This window comes from Anolis carolinensis, chromosome 2 (assembly GCF_035594765.1).
Source record: "Anolis carolinensis isolate JA03-04 chromosome 2, rAnoCar3.1.pri, whole genome shotgun sequence".
NCBI classification, from domain to species: Eukaryota; Metazoa; Chordata; class Lepidosauria; order Squamata; family Dactyloidae; genus Anolis; species Anolis carolinensis.
The window spans coordinates 187,205,276-187,225,403 of record NC_085842.1 but is presented as its reverse complement, the minus strand read 5'-3'; the positions used below and the strand labels follow the sequence as shown (position 1 = coordinate 187,225,403).

Genomic DNA, 20,128 nt, shown 5'->3' with positions numbered 1-20,128 from the left:
AATATCATTAGAATCTTCCTTATCTGAAATTCTTGTGACCAACCGAAAATCAAAAGAACTTCAGATTGTTTCTAAGTAAGTTAATTAAATGTTAATGCATAGGAGGAATCTGACATAGACATGCACCCACATCAGCCCGTTGCAACTATCCTGACCATTAGGCAACCTTTCTGCTTCAGAACAAAGAAATCAACTAAGCTCAAAATAGGAAATCAATAAGTTTTTCTGAGTTGTGAGCTGTAGGAAAAATTTTGACAGTGGAAAAGTATGTTTCGCTTTTCTAAGTATATTCAAAAGAAATGCCAATAATTTTATTGATGGATTTGTTTCTTTATCCAGGATTGGTTCCTGCTGTTTTCACTTTACAGCATCTGGGCTGTAAATGTTGTGACTGCGCCTTCGGGGATTATGGTTGATGGTGATGGGATTCGAAGAGGGTTCACTGGAGGAGTTGCGCAGAAAGCGACTTAGAGAGCTATATGGGGGATCTTCTGAGGAAGATTCAGATGGGGAGTTTGGGGAAATGGATGCTGAGGAACAGGTGGTGGCTGGGGAAGTGGGCACTGAATGGGCACAGCCACCGGAGATGTCTGGGGATTTGGGGCCTATGGATACTGCTGAACCTGGGGTTTCTGCAGGAGCTGATCCCACTTGGGATGCTTGGAGAAGGGAGGATGGTTCTTTAAGTGTTCATGGGGCTAAGTGTGGGCAGGATGATTGGGACTCCGACGAATTGCTAGGTACTCCGGATCCACGCGCTCTAGCTGTGTGGAGTTCGGACTGAGTAGATTTGGGACACCTGGTGTTTGGGTGTGAGTGTTTGGTCACCCAGGAGGAAGGGGAATAAAATGGCCATTGCACTTTGCATGTGGCAAGGTGTTGCTGAGGCGCCATTGGGATCTCTGTGTTTCCGTGAAGACTGGACTTGGACTGTGATTCGGATGTAAGTTATCTGGGACTGCTCTGTAGTAGAGGGATGGAACTGTGTGGGTTTCTCTGGACTGCATTCTTATTACTATTTCTAGCTGCTGATACCATCTGGCTTGGCTCTCGCTGTGTCTTATCGTGGACCTGGTTTGGATGACTGCACCCTCTTTGGACTTTGGATTGAATTTGACCTGGCTTCTGTCTACGCCCTCTGACTTGACGACTACTCCCGGCTTCTGACTACTGGTTTGCCGTTCGGAATTTGCTGCTGCCTCCTGACCTGACCTTGGATTCTCCTGACGACGGCTATTCATCATCCCTTTGAAGCTTTCGGCTTTATCTGCACCGTGGAAGCAGTTTACTGCTCTTCTTTTGTTTGTTTTCAAGCCAGTTTACTGTTTTTCTTTTGGGAACTGTCCCTTTAAATCCGCAGAGCCGGCTGTCTGTTTTCAGAAACGGTTTGAAGCCAAAAGAGGCTTTTGCACTTTCAGTTATACTCTGGGTGGAAGGTTTCAAGCCTTCGTTTATTTTGCATATTTTCTTGCAGTCAACTCTATTTGTTCTCCAAAGCTGAATTGAAGCGTCTTTTTAGTTTTTAGTGAATGCCAGCATGGGAAAATAGCGTGGCTTGTTTTTGAGTTATTTTTGTCCAAACTACTTTTGAAACACTGATAAGTGAAGTGTTTCAAGGTTACTTTCTGTGTTTATGTTATTTTTGGCTTATCTTTGGAATAAACTCTGTTTTGTTTGTTAACTGGCGTCTGACTCTTGACAGTAAACATGATACAGTTCTGTAGGTTTGTTCTTGTTGAATTTGTATGTAAGTTGGAAGAAGTACATTTCATTCAAGTGTAACTGACATTAAGTTTCATTAAGTTTCATTGTGTCCAACTCTGGGGATTGGTGCTCATCTCCATTTCTAAGCCAAAGAGCCAGCGTTGTCTGTAGACACCTCCAAGGTCATGTGGCCGGCATGACTGCATGGAGCGCCATTACCTTCCCGCCAGAGTGGCACCTCACATTTGCATGTTTTCAAACTTCTAGGTTGGCAGAAGCTGAGGCTAGCAGCAGGCGTTCATTCTGCTCCCCACGTTTGAACCACCGACTTTTCGATCAGGAAGTTCAGCGGTTGCTCCCTGTAAAATTAAAGTGCCTGTAATGTTTGTTTTGCTGTCTGTGGCCCTGTTCTGAAGATTCAACCTCACTTTCTGTCCCTGTGATTATCGGATTTTGAAAAATGCGGCTTGGAGGCAAGCAGGAACCTGATCTCTGAAACCAATTGCTCAATGATCAGTAACTTTCTAGGAAAAGCAACTTGGATTTTTGTAGCAATGGAGAATCTGAGGGTTCCAATGTCCATCAGCCTTAGCCAGCATTTTCATTCCAATGGCCAGGAATTATGGGTATTGTTGTTCAGTAACATCTCTGGGAAGTATAGATTCACAACTTTAGCTCTACAAATTAGAAGGATAATTGATTTAGGAGGGATAGATACAACCTGAGTAATATAAGCAATAATGTTATGTTAATCTAGTGCATTTCTATTTTTAATTTTAATGAAACTATGTATGCTCCATTTGTGGTTCATATGGCTTGTACAGAATGCAAATAGGTATTTTTAAATTATGCATAATTAGTGGGATGGGGTAGATGAGCAAAGCTGACCTCAATGCAATTGTGATTGTAGCTTCTTGGAGGCAGGGACCTTTTTTTCACACATTAAACTATTGTCTTATGGCCTTGTATAAAATAATTAAAAGGAACAACTCTTAACATGTAAAGAATCAGAAAACAGCTGGTTTGAAAAATCAATCATTCCCTCAAAATGCATGTTTTTCACATGTTTTAAAACTAGTTTTGTACATGTATCTATCTGGGATGTTAGAAATTGTAATGAGAGGCTAGATTATGTGCTATTAGCTATTTATTATTTTCCTCTCCCAGACTGAGTGCAATATGCATGGGGAAAGCTATTTTCACGCTTAAAATTGATGATTCCTCTGAAATTGTGAAAATAATAATAATAATAATAATAATGATATATCCAGGAAATCTGCAAAGCAAATTACCATCAGACTACAGTATAGACAGCAGCAGAGACCCCAGCAACACTTGGAATGGTGGAACAGATTGAACCAGAAGAAAGTGTGGAGCTTTTGCAAGAATTTGAAAAACCAGCACTGTTGAACCACCAAGAACCTTGACAGCAAGACAACAAGAGCTCAAGGATAAGATCATGGCTCATGCTGCAGCAAATACAGTAAGAAAACGGCTCCCAACTCTAAAAACAGTGCCCAAGAGACACATGAAAGATGTGAATACAGTACACTGTCCAAATAACATCAATTGAACAAACAAACCAGTTTACCTACAGTAAGTAAGTAAGTAAAAGTTTATTTGTATACCGCCCTCTCTCCCAAAAGGGACTCAGGGCGGTTTCCAATATAAAATCAGCATAAAACATTGTACAATAAAACACTGAAAACACTATAAAACGCTATAAGAATTAGAAACGAAAACAAAACATAACAATTGACTAAAACAATCACATAAGCAGAAGGAATATAATCACTCAAATAACATGAATCCGCAAAGAAAGAAGGGAAAAAAAGACCACTGGGATGGAGGAGAGGATGGCCTGGAGGGACCACTAGAACTAAAATGCAATGTGATATTCTAAGATGCTTTGGGGCAGAGGAATAAAGTGCAGTGTTTCAAGTCAAAGAGGTGGCCTGTGCGACTACTATAGCTATGGGCTCGGTTATCCAAAGGCGCAGCGGAAGAGCCAGGTTTTAAGCAGCTTTTTGAAGGAAGCCAGGGTGGATGCTTTCCGGATCTCCTCCGGAAGGGAATTCCAGATCCGGGGAGCAACAATAGAAAAGGCCTGCTCCCTCGTCCCCGCCAACCGAGCCTGGGATGGTGGCGGGAGCGAAAGAAGTGCCCTACCGGATGAACGAAGAGGACGAGTGGGTTCATAGTGGGAGATGCGGTCACAAAGGTAGGCGGGTCCCAAACCGTTTAGGGTTTTATAGGTAAGAACCTGCACCTTGAATTGGGACCGGAAAATAATCGGTAGCCAGTGGAGCTCCTTGAACAGGGGAGTAGATCTCTCCCTGTAGTTTGCTCCAGTTAACAACCTGGCAGCTGCACGTTGGACTAACTGAAGTTTCCGGGCCGTCTTCAGGGGCAACCCCACGTAGAGTGCATTGCAATAATCCAGTCTAGAGGTGACTAAGGCGTGGACCACCGTGGCCAAGTCAGACTTCACGAGGTATGGTCGCAGCTGGCGCACAAGCTTTAATTGTGCAAAGGCCCTCCCGGCCACCGCCGACACCTGAGCCTCAAGTGTCAGTGATGAGTCCAGGAGGACCCCCAAGCTGCGGACCTGCGCCTTCAGGGGGAGTGCGACCCCATCGAGCACAGGTTGCCACCCAATACCCCGATCAGACTTGCGACTGACCTCGAGGACCTCTGTCTTGTCAGGATTGAGCTTCAGCTTGTTCGCCCTCATCCAGGCCATTACAGCGACCAGGCACTGGTTCAGTATCTGAGGAGCTTCCTTGGAATTAGGTGGAAATGAGTAGTAGAGTTGAGTGTCATCTGCGTAGAGATGGCACCCAACTCCAAAACTCCGGATGACCTCGCCCAGCGGTTTCATGTAGATGTTAAAGAGCATGGGGGATAAAATGGAACCTTGCGGGACCCCACAGGTCAAAGGCCAGGGGTCCGAGCAGGTATCACCCAGCTTCACCAACTGGGAACGGCCCTCCAGGAAGGACTGGAGCCACTGTAGCGCAGTACCCCCAAGGCCCATCCCAGAGAGCCGTCCCAGAAGGATACCATGGTCGATGGTATCGAAAGCCGCTGAGATGTCCAGGAGAACCAGAAGGGACACACTCCCCCTGTCTAGCTCTCTGCGGAGGTCATCCACCAAGGCGACCAAAGCCGTCTCAGTACTGTGACCAGGCCTGAAGCCGGACTGTGAGTGGTCCAGAAAATCAGTGTCGTCTAAGAGTCCCTGGAGCTGAGAAGCAACCACCCTCTCCAGTACCTTGCCCAAGAAAGGGAGATTGGAAATTGGTCTATAGTTGTTAAGAGTAGACGGATCCAGGGATGCCTTTTTTAGAAAAGGCCTAATTACTGCCTGTTTTAGGCTAGATGGAAAAATCCCTTGTTCCAGAGATGAGTTGATAATTTTCTCAAGCCAAATTAACAAATCTCCCCTGGTCAGTTTGATTAACCAGGAGGGGCAAGGATCTAGGGAACCAGTGGTCGCTCTCGTAGCTCCAAGGAACTTGTCCACGTCATCAGGGCGAACAAGCCGAAACGAATCCATCAAGATCGGACAGACAGATGCCTCAGGCACCTCACCTGGCATTGCACTAACCCCAGTGTCTAACTCAGAGCGTATCTGAGCGACTTTATCTGCAAAAAAGTGCGCGAAATCGCTGCACTGGGTTGCTGGGTTGTCAGGGGTCTCCTCCCCCTGGGGAGGATGGAGGAGCTCCCCAACAACCCGAAACAACTCCGTTGGTCTATTGATTGCAGATGCTATGCGGGCAGCCAAGAAAGCCTTTCTGGCTGCCCGCAAGGCCGCAGAATAGGCCCTAATAGCGGCTCTAGCCCGTGTTCGGTCGGATACCCTACGAGTTCTCCGCCAGGAGCACTCTAGACCCCTTCTCGACCGCTTCATCACGGCCAGCTCCCTTGTGAACCAGGGAGCCCTGGTGCGTCGGCGGGTTGAGAGGGGACGTTCAGGGGCAATCGTGTCTATCGCCCTGGCCATCTCGCTGTTGTAGCGATCGACCAAGACATCAACAGGATCGTCAGCCTCAATGACAGGAAGATCCCCAAGAGACCTCAAGAAGCCGTCTGGATCCATTAGTCTCCTGGGGTGGACCATCTTAATGGGTCCACCACCCCTGCAGAGGTTAGTGGTCACGGTAAGTCTTAAAGTGACCAGGTGATGGTCGGACCATGACAATGGAAGAATAGTTTGCTCTTCCACTCCAACCAATCCACTGTCGGCAATAAATACTAGGTCAAGGGTGTGTCCTGCCTGATGGGTGGGTCCAGAGATGACCTGAGACTGTCCCATGGTTGTCATGGCAGCCATGAAGTCCTGAGCTGCACCAGTTAAAGGGGCCTCCGCGTGAATGTTGAAGTCCCCCAGCACCACCAGGCGCTGGGAGGCCAGCACCACGCCAGAGACCACTTCCCCTTTTCATTTCCGCGACTGATATTGCTCCTTCCTGCCGTAACTGGAGATCTGTGGGTGCAGCTCTCGGTTGACTGGGGAAAGATACTACTACTCCATGGATCAGAAAGTAACAAGGCAGTAATTCTGGGTTTCCCTCATGTACCATCACCTTAAGACCTAATCTAGAGGGGCCCAGAGCGATAGTCCCAGTCGGCTCTCGCGTTGTAGGCCCAAGCCACCTCCCGCCAGAACAGGCTGTGTTCACCGTCATCCCACTGGACCCGGGGACGGCGTGCTTGAGCCCCAGGTCACCAGTTTTTACTGTCGTTCCCTTGGGTGCTGAAGAACTCTCGGAGGCGAACAGCGAGGAGGCCGCCTCTACCATCTTTGCCACCTTTACCACATCTGGTCCGCCGGAGGGCCCTAACCGTGCTCGGAGAGAGGAGGCGAGTAGCGACTGGCCATCGGGCTGTTCCATCTGTGTCCCTTGCCACCGGGGCCCACCATCATCACTACCAGCACTGCTCCCTTTGAAGGCGGCCGAGCCAGTCCTGACGGTGACCCTTACTGTGCTATAACATCAGCATCGCTGCTTCTGAGGGGCCGTCCCACTTTGCCAGACTGGGAGGCGACCTCCTCCGGAATTTGCAGCTGTTGTGCCTCTGGGGACAGTTTATGGTTGATTGTGTACCCTGGCTGTGCTGCTGACTGTGGCCCTCTGCAGGCTCCTCTCTCTCTCTTTCCCCCCCCCCCCCATTTTTCTGTTCCTTCCTCCCCCGTTAAGTGTTGTTTTTAGACATGTGATCACCTGTATGTACCACCAAGTATTGATTTGTTTTTTATGAGGGTTGGTGTGGGCGACATTGGTATTGGCCTATATTAGGGTCAGAGGGCAGACAATTTCTAGCCATCTCCAGGGCAAAATGACATCCAACTGAGTATTGGTGGAGAAGGCCAGGTTCTCCTCTCTTTTGTTTCTGCTTAAAGATTGAATAATTTGGTTTTAGTAAGTGCAGCTGCTATAGTTTCACGTGGATTGCCTATATGATCTAAAGAATATTAATCTCTATAGTAAAGATTGTACTGAGGCTGTAAAATTGAGAGATATTGATACAGTCTGGGCCTGTAGGGTTGCAGAAGGATCAGTGTGGTACAAATAAATAGATTCTTATAGGCCGGACAATGAGGGGTTTGATGGACACCCACGGGAAAAATGAAAATGTAAATGACCTCCTACAGCTGTGCAAATTATTGGAGAAATCTTTCAATCTGGTGCTATCACAACTGAAAACACTCAATGAGAAGATGGACCTTGTTTTTAAAGGAATATCTCTTAGTCTGAAACATCCAACACATTATGCACCCCTTGAGAAAGAATCCACTGGGTCTTCTAACCACACTGCGGAGGCGTGCGCATTAGATATAGATGGCGAGGAAGAGGAGAAACTAAAGTTACTCCCTATAGTGACCCCATTAGAAATTAGGGAGAACAATAGAGAAGAAGAGTTGTCTAGAGAAGTACAAGGACTAGTGAAGCCTGGGCATGAAAATAAGGTTCTAGGTCAATCAAAGGTCCATCCATTGATACCATCCGAGTCTGCAACATCTTTACCACCTACCACCACACACCGCCTGTTATCTCCAAACCAACTGGCGTTTGAAGTAGCAGACTCGATGCAGAATAGGGGTAAATGGGGATCAAGGATAGCGGTTTTAAGGTCTCTTGCCCAAATCCTATTTATGAACCCTGTAGATATTAACATTCAATCTCTCAATTGGCTGCATAGAGACTTTCAATCTCTCAACCGCTCTACGCATCTTTTAATTACACTTAAAGGAGTTAATTACATCATTAAGGAGTTACTAAGCTCTAGAGATCGTCTTGAAGCATGGGGCATCCGCATTAGGAGGGTCTTCTTCGACCCCTGGATTCGCCCCCTGATCCCTGACCTACAATCACATCCCCTAGAGCTAACATCTATTAGTAACCATACTCTCCCAAATCCTTTATACTGGACCCCCCCTATCTCAGCCATGTGTCCACGGACCCCCCTAGTTCCCCATCTCTCTGCCCATACATGTTCTCAACTCCCCCTACAAACGCTTCCTTGTCCATCTATTAGTCCACCTAACACCCTAGAGGACTCTCTTCTACTGTTCTCACAAGATACATCTCTAGCCACTACGCACGATAGGTCCCAACACGGCTCTCCTGCTCTAGAGAGCTGACTAGGCCAGTTAAAAGGCAGTTTCATCTTGCCTAACCCTACTGAGGGGGCGGGTGGTCCCCAGGAGGGAAAGATTGAGGTCATGTGGGGGAGGAGGAGAAGCGGTCACCAAAATCCCAGGGAGAAGCGCAATAGAACACTTGCGACCCTGGAGAAGGAAAGGCATGGTAGTCCTCATGACAGTCCCTTCGGGCTTAAGGTCCTGCTGTTGAATGCCAGGTCTGTTAATGGTAAGACCTCCGTCATCCAGGATTTACTCCTGGATGAGAGGGCAGACCTGGCCTGCATCACCGAGACCTGGTTGGATGAGCTGGGTGGGGTTAACCTCACTCAGCTGTGTCCTCCTGGTTTCGGGGTGCATCAGCAGGCCAGGCTCGGGGGGCGGGGAGGAGGGGTTGCGGTGGTCTTTCGGCAATCCATCGCCGTGGCCAGGTGCGCTGTTCCTCAAGCCTCAGGTTTTGAGTGTGTCCACCTGAGGGTAGGTGTCCGGGACAGTTTGGGGATTCTGCTGGTGTACCGTCCACCCCGCGACACAGCAGTCTCCCTCCCTGAGCTTGCAGAAGTGGTCTCTGGCGTGGTGCTGGCCTCCCAGCGCCTGGTGGTGCTGGGGGACTTCAACATTCACGCGGAGGCCCCTTTAACTGGTGCAGCTCAGGACTTCATGGCTGCCATGACAACCATGGGACAGTCCCAGGTCATCTCTGGACCCACCCATCAGGCAGGACACACCCTTGACCACCCACCGGCGCAGTGCAATGATAGTGCTGGGCCTAGTGCCTAATGTCCTCTGGCCAGGAAGGCCAAACGGAGGCCACCTGAAGACCACGGGGAATGGTGCACGGAGCCTTCCTCTTTCATAAACCGGACTCCCGATAGTTCTTCACTTTTGCCCTTCCAGTAGTGCAAGAACCCCTCCCCAGGTGGTCTACACCACTCTGGGGCTTCAGTCCCTGCTTACAACTTAGGGTAGATGGCAAAGGAGCAGCTCCAAGCCCAGCAGTGACAAGGCGAGCAGGTAGGTGGTGGTGGTGCTTCTAACCGGGCTCAGATGGAGGCCACAATTATAAGTCAGTAAGCCGGTAAACCGAAACTTAACCTCAGAGTAATTTCCCAATGAGGAATGGTGGAATGGGGACAGGTTGTATAGACTTTAAAGGCTGTCTGGCAGTCTGACAGTCAGATGTAGCAGCAGTTGTAAAATGCCAGTTTTTAATGGCAAATAATGCCTTCTTTTCTCCAACGCTCTCTCCCAGGCTCTCGTTTGTTCCCGTTTGTTTTTCACTCTTTGTTGTTTGCTTCTCACTATTATCACCTCTTTAGCTTAGGACTCCCCTCTGGTGACCTCCGTCATCCTCAGGTTTCAAGCCCAGTTTATAGCTCAGAGAGGTGTCAAAAGAGCAATAGTTTTAAAGCTTTTTAAAACAAACTCACGGACCCCCGCGGAGAATCAGCCTGCCTCGGCGCCATCTTCTCTCTTACAGTGCAGCAGTGATAGTAACAGAAGAGCTTGGGCTCCTACAACCAAGGCAGCCCCAAAGAAAATCGACTGGAAAACCAAAGTGGAAGGTCAGGCTACAGTTGAAAATCAAAAAACTTAGATCAGATGCAAGTAACCTGAAAAATATGAAAGAGAAGAAACTTAAGAATGACAAAATCAAGCAATACCTGATCAGAAAGTACTGGCAGAACACCAGAAAAATTGAAGAAGGTTTGGAAATCGTGAACGAACAAATTACAGCAACAGCCAGAAAAATTGAAAGATATGAAGCCAGAATCATCCAATACAAAATCAACTGTTTCAATCAGACCAAAGACGGTTCTACCAGAGCCTGAACCAAACAACAGACACAGTAACCAACCATAAAGCCAGAGAAAACTGCAACAACGAAGTTCTGGAAAGAGCTTTGGGAAAATAGTAGAACTACAACAAAAACCCTGGGTGGATAAAGGAGTTTGAAGGAAAATTCTCACAGAACAAAATGGGACAGATGGAAATAAAAACTGAAATGTTCAGCAAACGAGTGCAAAAAGTCAAGAACTGGACATCGCCTGGTAGTGATCAACTTCACGGATTTTGGCTCAAATATCTGATTAGTTTACATGGAAAAATGGCCCAACAATTCAATGAGATGCTGCAGAAAGGAAGTATCAGTGAATGGCTAACAACTGAAGAGCATCCCTGATACAAAAGGATCCAGCAAAAGGAGCAGCACCAGGAAACTACAGACCAATAACGTGTTTAAACTACTGACTGGCATCATAGCTGACAAAATTAAAGATTATCTGGAAGAAAAAAACATCTTGCCAGATGAACAGAAAGGCAACAAATGGAAAAGCAGGGGCACAAAAGACCAGTTATTGATTGACAAAATGATTCTGGAGAACTGTAAAAGCCGAAAAGCTAATCTTCACATGACGTGGATTGACTACAAAAAGGCCTTTGACTCACTCCCACACAGCTGGTTCATCAAGTGCCTGAACACCATCGGGATTAGTAAAAACGTTGGCACCTATATTGAAAACATGATGGAGCACTGGAAAACTGAACTGTTTGTTGGAAATGAAAGCTATGGACTAGTCAACATCAGGAGAGGAATTTTCCAGGGAGACTCATTGTCCCCTCTGCTTTTCATTATTGCCATGATCCCTCTGTCAACAATCTTACAAAAAACAAATCTCGGCTATCAAACATCTAAGAATTCTCACAAAATTTCACATCTGATGTTGTCGGGTTCTCTTCTCCCAGTTGTGCTGTGGGTCCGTCTTCCAAAGAAAGCACCAAGACACACGCGGGTAGATTCCAACAAGTTTTTATTGTACCGAATGCCAGAACCTTCTTTTGTGCCACATATATAGGGACTTTCACATACCAGAGGGTAATTGATGTTTTATGGCCGGCCTGCTTTATGGCTGGCATCTGTTCTTTGTCAGCTGACCAGAGATGTCAAGGATTGGAGATCCTGACAGATGTACATGGATGGCCTGAACCTGTATGGGAAAACGGAAACTGAAATCCAGTCTCTAACACTGTCCGAATTTTTAGCACTGATATCAGCATGGAGTTTGGTTTGGACAAATGTTCGACAGTGGCATTGAAGAAGGGAAAAATCATTGAAAGTGAGGGCATAAATATGCCTAATGGCCAAACAATCAAGTGTCACCAGCCAGAGGCCTATAAATATCTGGGCATATTACAGCTGTACAACATCAAGCATGAACATGTGAAAACTGTGATCAGCAAAGAATACACACAAAGGGTCAGAAAATTTTTCAAAAGCAAGCTCAATGGAGGCAACACCATCAAGGCCATAAACACCTGGGCCATACCTGTCATAAGATATACTGCTGGCATCATAAACTGGACACAGGTGGAACTGGACAATTTGGACAGAAAAACAAGAAAACTCATGACCATTCATCATTCACTGCACCCTCGCAGTGATGTTGACCGGCTATATCTGCCTAGAAGATCAGGTGGCAGAGGACTTACAAGTAAAACAAGCAGTCAAAGAAGAAGAACATGCCTTGGCAGAATATGCAAAGCAAAGTGAAGAACCTGCTTTAGGAGCGTCCGGTAGCCTAGGGGATAAAAGCCTTGTGACTTGAAGGTTGGGTTGCTGACCTGAAAGCTGCCAGATGAGCTCCCCCTATCAGCTCCAGCTCTATGCGGGGACATGAGAGAAGCCTCCCACAAGGATGGTAAAACATCAAAACATCTGAGCATCCCCTGGGCAATGTCCTTGCAGACAGCTAATTCTCGCACTCCAGAAGCAACTCTGGTTGCTCCTGACACGAAAAAAAAGAACCTGCTTTGATTGAAGTCAAAAATCAGAAACTCCTCAAAACACAACAAAAAACCAGTACAAGAAAACCGCACTACAAACTAGAGCTGAAAGCTGGCACAACAAAACATTGCATGGAAAGTTCCTTGACAAAATTGAAGGAAAAGCTGACAAAGAGAAGACCTGGCTATGGCTCACGGATGGGACACTGAAGGAAACAGAAGGCCTGATGCTTGCAGCCCAGGAGCATGCCATCAGAACAAATCCAATTAAGGCCAAGATTGAAAAATCAGCTGACGACCCAAAATGCAGACTGTCCAAGGAAGCTGACGAAACCATTGATCATATCCTCAGCTGCTGTAAGAAAATCGCACAGACAGACTACAACCAGAGGCACAACTATGTGGCCCAAATGATTCATTGGAACTTATGCCGCAAATACCACCTCCCAGCAGTAAAGAATTGCTGGGATCACAAACCTGCAAAAGTATTGGAAAATGAAACCGCAAAGATACTGTGGGACTTCTGAATCCAGATTGACAAAGTTCTGGAACACAGCACACCAGACATCACTGTTGTGGAAAAGAAAAAGGTTTGCCACCCCAGGTGAAAGTCGCATTGACAAAAAACAACAGGAAAAACTCAGCCGCTATCAGGGACCTCAAGATTGAACTTCAAAGACTCTGGCAGAAACCAGTGCAGGTGATGGGCACACTGGGTGCCATGCCAAAAGATCTCAGCCGGCATTTGGAAACAATAGACATTGACAAAATTACGATCTGCCAACTGCAAAAGACTATAACATAATTTAAGGTTTTTAAGTTTCAATTAAGAAGTATCTTATTTATGTAATCACAGTGTTCATGAGATACTCTGCTGGCTCTTGGTTAATTCTTATAGCGAGTATAAACTGTTATTTGGTAACCTCACAATATAATGGGAAGTTTTGTCATCAGGTGGGATGATTTCAGGTAGCCATTATTCATTTAAAGCAATTTGGGGTTACTGAGTGTATTAATATATGTAATCAACACTAGGTGGCGCTGGTGGTTCTCCCAGTTTGGTTGGAATTTATAGTGTGGTAAGAAATACCAAGTACAGACTCACATGAAGTAATTAACTTGTATAATTACTTCATTAATTAATTCATTAATGTTCATTAAGACCTCGGGGGTGCTCAGTTTGTAACTTAAACATCCAGTATGATTCTCTTTGTAAGAGTTTAATGTTGTAATCCATGTCAGAAGTTTGTGTCACCACTTCTAATATTTGGAATTTAAATGATTCTGGGCTGTGTTGGTGATCATGAAAATGTTTGTAAAGTATTGATTCTCTCGACAGATTCCTAATTCTGCTTTTGTGTTCAATGATTCGTGATTTTACTGACCGTTGAGTTTGACCAATATGTGCTAAGTTGCACTCACAAACCAATCATATATATAACTACCTTTGTACTATAAGTAGCAAAGTGGGTGTATTTATGCTCCCGATGTGAATGTGGATCTATGAATGTTTTTGAGGCTACTAATTGAGAACATACAGAACAATGGTGGCATCGAAAGTTCCCCATTAGAATTGGTTTGGTAAGACGTTTGTTGTCAATATTTGAATGGACAAGAATGTTCTTAATGTTTTTTTTTCTCTTGTAAGCAATTAAAGGGGGTCTCTCACATCCTGGAATATCCCTAATTAAATTCCAATATTTTTGATGGTTTTGATGGCGATGTTAGACATGTTTGTAAGGGTGAGTGGCCATATCAACCTGTCAACTCTTTGTTTAGTCCTGTCTTTGAGTAATGTAGTTCTTGGTATACTTGATGCTTTTAAAACAGCTGACTGAATAATGTGCTCAGGATAGCCTCGGTTTCTAAATTGAGATTTCATCATTTCTACCTCCTGATTGAAGTCTCAAAGACAGGACTAAACAAAGAGTTGACAGGGCTCTAATTTGGGGGTGGAAGTGTATCAACCAGTTTTGGATCGGGTTACACCCCCCCTGGAAGACTGTTCACAGCTTGGGAGTGCTCCTGAATCTGTCTCTCCAAATATATGACCAGGTATATGCAATGGTCAGAAGTGCTTACTACTATCTCCAGCTGCGCCCCTTCCTAGATTTGGAGGACCTAAAGATGGAAGTACACATACTGGTAACTTCAAGGTTGGACTTGTAAGCAAACCTAGGGCTGTGCCCCCTCCCGAAATTACGCCCCCTCCCAACATACTGGCAGCGGCGGCAGTGCACTCTTCAGCCGTGGAACTACGATGGCCTCCAGGAAGGCCTCGCTTTCTCGCGTGATTTCACAAAATCTCGCAGAAATCTCACGATATTTCGTGAAATCTCACAGAAATCTCGTGATATTTCGCGAGGTCTTGCAGAAATCTTGCGAGAAGAGCAGGCACTTCCTTGATCTGCGGCAAGCGACCCAAATGGTCGCTGCCACCGCCGCTGCCTAGAGAGTGCCCCCCCAAGGGCTGCGCCCAAAGCGGCGGCTTCAACGGCCTCCATGATGAACTGGCCCTGGTTGGACTTCAATGTGCTTTACATTGGGCTACCACTGTGTACCAAGTTCAGAAATTCTACCTGGTTCAAAATATGGCAGCCAGATTGGTTATAGGTTATAGGAGTGAGCATATTACACCTATCCTAAAGTCACTCTACTAGTTGCCAATTAGTTTCCGGGCAAAGTACAAGGTGTTGGTTTTGACCTTTAAAGCCCTATATGGTTTGGGTCCTAGGTTGCCTACAGGATCACCTTCTCCTGTACAATCCACCCAGCAAGCGTAGATCCTCTGTTGGTGGCTATTCCAGCCTGCCAGAACCTGACTGGTGACCGTCACCCAGAGGACCTTTTCATTGGCTGCCCTGAGAGGAGCTGCGGTGGCGCAATGGGTTAAACCCTTGTGCCAGCTGGACTGCTGACCTGAAGGTTGAGTTACTAACCTGAAGATTGCCAGTTCAAATCTGTGAGATGAGGTTATTTATTTCGTGTCAAAACCATTGCATAACAAATACATTTAAAAATGATGGAAAAAAAATAGAGGAAATCATAAACAACTAAATAGTTTTAGACCAAAAGCGGGCAACAGCAACAGCATTGTCCGTAGCTTTAAACAACTCCTCCTCCGTGCAGGAGGCAGGGCATTGTGGGCAAGCATACATATGCGGAGTTGTTTGTTCTGCTCCACAGTCACACAAGGTGGAGGATTCCTTCAGGTAGTGCCACCTCGCCAAGTTGTCTTTAGATCTGCCCACTCCACTTCTGAGTCTGTTCAGGGACTTCCAAGTTGCCCATTCTTGGTTTGCCCCAGGAGGAATACCCTCGAGGGGGGCCATCCAGTTGCAATTGCCAGATTTAGCTGCCCAGAGGGACACCCTTGCTGCTGCTGGAGGAACATCAAGAGGAGTGGTGGTTCTCATGAAGCCCTTCCTTGATTTCAGTCTGGTGGGAGGAGGCTGATAATCATGCAGTGGATGGCTTTCACAATGTTCGACCTTATTTCTCTCACAGTTAGCAGCAACTTCCCGTCACACGTCAGGAGGGGCAATGCCAGCTAACTAGAGCTTATCAACAGGCGTAGGTTTAAGGCATCCTGTGATTATTCTGCATGTTTCATTTAGTGCTATGTCCACTTGCTTCGCATGGGCAGACTTTTGCCAGACAGGACAGGCGTACTCTGCAGTTGAGAAAGACAAGGCCAGGGCTGATGTTCTTACTACTTGTCGGTCTGCACCCCATGTGCTGCCAGTCAGTTTCCGCAGGATGTTGTTGCGTGCAGCTACTTTGTGCTTGGTGTTCATGCAGTGTTTCCTATATGTTAGTGTTCGATCTAAGGTGACACCAAGATATTTAGGATGGAAACAGTGTTCGAGCTCTTGGCCTTCCCAAGTAACTTTCAGTTTCCTGTTGGCTTCACGGTTACGTAGGTGGAAAGCACACACTTGTGTCTTGGCAAGGTTAGGCTTCTCTTTGCTGGAGAGGTCTTTCAAGGCATTAGTGAGTTGGTTTTCAACTGTTTCAAAATCTTTCGCTTGTGTTGTAAGGCCAAGGTCATCAGCATATATAAAGCTCTTTGTGAGTGGTGGTTGTGGATGATCGTTCGTGAAGATATTAAATAAGGTCGGTGCAAGAACGCTGCCTTGGGGTAAACCATTCTTTTGCCTCCTCCATCTGCTTTTCCGGCCCTGAAACTCCACATAGAAGCTGCGGTTTTCTAGGAGGGTCTGGACAGTTTTTGTAAAATCAATGGTATGGTAGACTTTATGCAGCATTTTTCTATGTTGCCTTAAGGGCCACAAAAACTGTTCCCGTAATGCAGCCTTTCTCATAGCCTTCCTCGATATGCTCAGTCAGATGAAGAATTTGACCTGTACAGTTTTTCCCTGGTCTGAAACCTGCTTGTTTCAGACCAGCTTGGGGTCTTTCTTAGCATTAGCTAAGGCTGTAGATAGTTTTTGGCCTGCTGCTATAGTCCCATCACTGTATGGATTCTCTTGAAATAGTCTGAGATATTCCTGTAGCTGATTTAGCGATTCTTCGTTTAGGCCTGGTAGGTAGCTTGTGCGACAGCCTCTAGGGATTGAGAGCTGTGCCGTCGCGCCTGGGGCTGTACTCTTAGGAAAAGAGGCATGGACGTGACATCTTTCCCCAGGGGATTGCTTCTTGCCCTCCTTTAGGGAAACTGGAACTCCCAAGGACCAAAACACTGTAGTTAACTCAAAAACTGGGTTTATTCTTCACAAAGGGGGTAAAAGAAAATATACATTACAGTCTTTGATTGTTTAAGTCCATGAAGCTTGTCCAGATCCCTCTTTCTCTGGCTGTGAATGCCGGAGCAAACTCAGCCTCAGTCCAATGACCTATGTCTGAAGACAAGAGTCTTCCTCTGTTGCCAAAGGACTGATGTGAAGGCGCTTGAGACTCCTCAACGTTGTTCAGGTTGGCCCTGAACATGAAGTGTGAGTCCCAAGGGTAAGAACCTCAGAATTGATGCTGAGAGGTAACTTTGAAGGGCTTTTTGAGCCAAGCCTCTCTTTCACGTCCATCCGATAAGAGAACTTGCTGATGGAATGAAAAGGAGGAAACACAGTCCTACTCCAGGAAGAGGTGGAGCCAAACAGTTTTGCTGAGTGAGCAATGTAACAGGTACAAACAACATTGATTGACAGATATAAATAACCAATCCAACTACATTTACGGGGTAAGGGCAAAATCAGGCATGATACAGCAATTCAGATCTTAAAACTTATAGTTTGACATATAGATGGCGCCACTCGCGCCGTCACAAGAGCCTTGAGGATCTTTTCACAGCTTCTACAAATAGGTCATAATTTTCTGTAGAAGGTTCTATATCAGAAATAGCAGCTTCCAAGGTCTCTGTAAACTTTGTCCAGTTAGCTTTATTGAAGTTATATCTTCTGCGGAATGGGACACTTTTTGGTCTTACAGCTGCATGTGCTACGCAGCATATTGGTCTGTGTTGTGTGTTAGGTATCGGGTTTAATACCCTTTTGATGCATTGGTGGATTATGCTTTCCTTTACAAAAATCAGATCAGGGTTATAACCACGCTTCCATCGGCCGCTATTGAAAGATGGTGGTAATTTACTATCATGGAGGAGGCTCATTCTACTGTTGCCGGCCCACGTTACAACTGCTTCACCATTCCTATCATCTTTGTCATAGCCCCAGACACAGCTATGGCTATTGAAATCTCCCACAACAAAATGGGCTTCATGATTGTTCTCTCAATTGGTCTCTCTCCCTCTATACAGCCATACCAATTGACTAACTTATTCCAGGCCTCAATAGGAATCACCTCATAATCCACTTTATCCATGCGATACTTTTTTAAAATTTGAGTTTCTGAATCCTCAAAAAGTTTCGCATTGTCAATGGGTCCTGGGTAGTAATCAGGTTTTCCTGCATAATACAGGTCCCAACTTTCAAAACCCACATATCTCTGCCACTTTTTGAACCACTTATAATCAATCAGGCACCAAGAATCCCCTGGGCACAATGGCATCTTCAAAAGTGGTGCGAGCTCAATCCGCTGCATCTCCACATCCTCCTTAGTGTATTTAGAAAACCTCTTTAAGGCTAAGTCACTAGGAGTTCCTGGTTGTGCCTCCACAGAAGGCTGAGACAGTGTCAGCTTCTGTCTTTCCCATTCAATTTCCATCTTTTTCAACTCTATCTCTTTTTCCAATTTCATCTTCTGTATCTGTGCCTGTCTCTCTTTCTCCTGTCTCTGTTTCTCCTCAGCTTGTCTCTCTTTCTCTTTTTCCTCTGCTTCCAATTTCTTACTCTCCATCTGTGCCTATAATTCTAATTTCCTCATCTCTAATTGATATTTCATCATTGCTTCTGACATGGTGGTCTGTTGTTCCGAATCTGAACTCTCTCCCTCCTGGTACACTTCTACCTCTCCTGCTCCTCTTTTCTGCTTTCTGGTGGCCATTCTTTATAACTTTTACCTCAGAAATTTTATTGAGCGATCTCAGGCACCAAATTAGGGATGTTATACGTATCCCACCGCTTGCCGCCAATTTATGTAGGGACTTGATGTGGCAGAGAATGGAATCCCTTCAGATCCCACCGCTGCCACCAATTTATGTAGAGATGCTGAGGTGACAGAGGATGGAATCCCTTTAGAATCCCTCAGCTTTGCCACCAATATTGTACAGAGGTGAGGTGTCTGACAGGAATGTGAGGCCGGGATGGAATCCTTTTGATCCCACACACACACACACACAGATACCACCACTTAATAAAGATGTTTTATGAGAGATGATGTTAATTAATGATTTGTTTGATTATCTTCTTCGCTGCCACCAATGGAGAGACGTCAGGCAGATGGTACTGGTTCTTATAAGCTTTCTCTATTTGTTCCACTTCAGGTGTTGATGTTACTTAACTTAATATGAGAGTATGACAGAGGCTTGATTTGAATAAAATCAAAACAAGTTTATTGCAGGTACAGAGCTTGATGGTTTCAGATAACTTGGTAAAGGCACTTCGCTTAATGGTTACAACGGTTATGAGGTGGTTAAACTTTCAAAATACTTCTTTCTTTAAGTTACACTAAACCCTGATCCTACTGGATCCCCTGGGATTAATTCTCCCTAATCCACAGGCTCTATAAAAGACCCTAGACAAATCACCTAACTTGCCTAGTCTGGTCTAACCTAAATCTGACTCAAATCTTTCTATTTAAGCCAGTCTGATTCTCCACACAAGAACCAGATCCTTCTCTGTGACTGGAAAATCACAGACTCCTAAAATAAATCCTTTCATTTTAGTCCTGACCCAAATTCTTCTGAGTCACACTGATTCTCTACCTGAGAATCAGTTCCTTCACTGTGGATGGAAATCACAGACTGCTGGGTTTTAAAACATTCCCCTTTTCCTTTCCAAGCGGCGGTTGGCTCCGCCCCTGTTGCTATGGTAACCTGTTCTAGCATTCTAAGATGGCTACCTTCCCCCATACATATGGTCAACTGAAATACTCACCATTTTAAACTTAGCCAAACCTGACTGTTTAAACAAAATTAAATACACATTTCATCTATATACAAAATATAATTATACACTTCTTCACAGCGATGGAGACCACTCTGGCGATAATGTCGAGGGCAATGGAACGCCTAGCATCTTTGGCAGAGCCGGAGAAGGGAAGGGAACTTCGGATGGGCTCAATGGGGGACTTGAGCATGGGAAGCAGCCAGAGCTTCGCAGACCTCCCAGCACCAAAAGGGAGGGGAATGCGGAGAGAGCCTGGAGCATGGCCCAAGACGCTAGCAAGCGTGGCGCGGGAGGAGAGCGATGACGAACTGGAAAGGCCTCCAGGAATCCCAGCTACATTCCAACCTGAACCTCTGGTGCCCCTGGCGAACGCCGGGCATGGCACAGAGCAACGGGAAGCAGCAGTGAGGCCTCCGCGGCCTCAAGGGGGCTTGTGACGGGCGGAACATTGTGGATTGCCGCCACAGGG

The 20,128-nt window shown here is 45.9% G+C and overlaps 1 protein-coding gene across 1 annotated transcript; it reads right to left on the bottom strand.

Moving 5' to 3' along the window:
* Positions 1-17,628: 17,628 nt before the first annotated feature.
* Positions 17,629-19,480, bottom strand: LOC134297139 (ubiquitin carboxyl-terminal hydrolase 4-like). Its single transcript, XM_062974118.1, has one exon. It carries the CDS (start codon positions 18,446-18,448, stop codon positions 17,783-17,785), a length of 666 nt encoding a protein of 221 aa, XP_062830188.1. The 5' UTR covers positions 18,449-19,480; the 3' UTR covers positions 17,629-17,782.
* Positions 19,481-20,128: the final 648 nt, after the last annotated feature.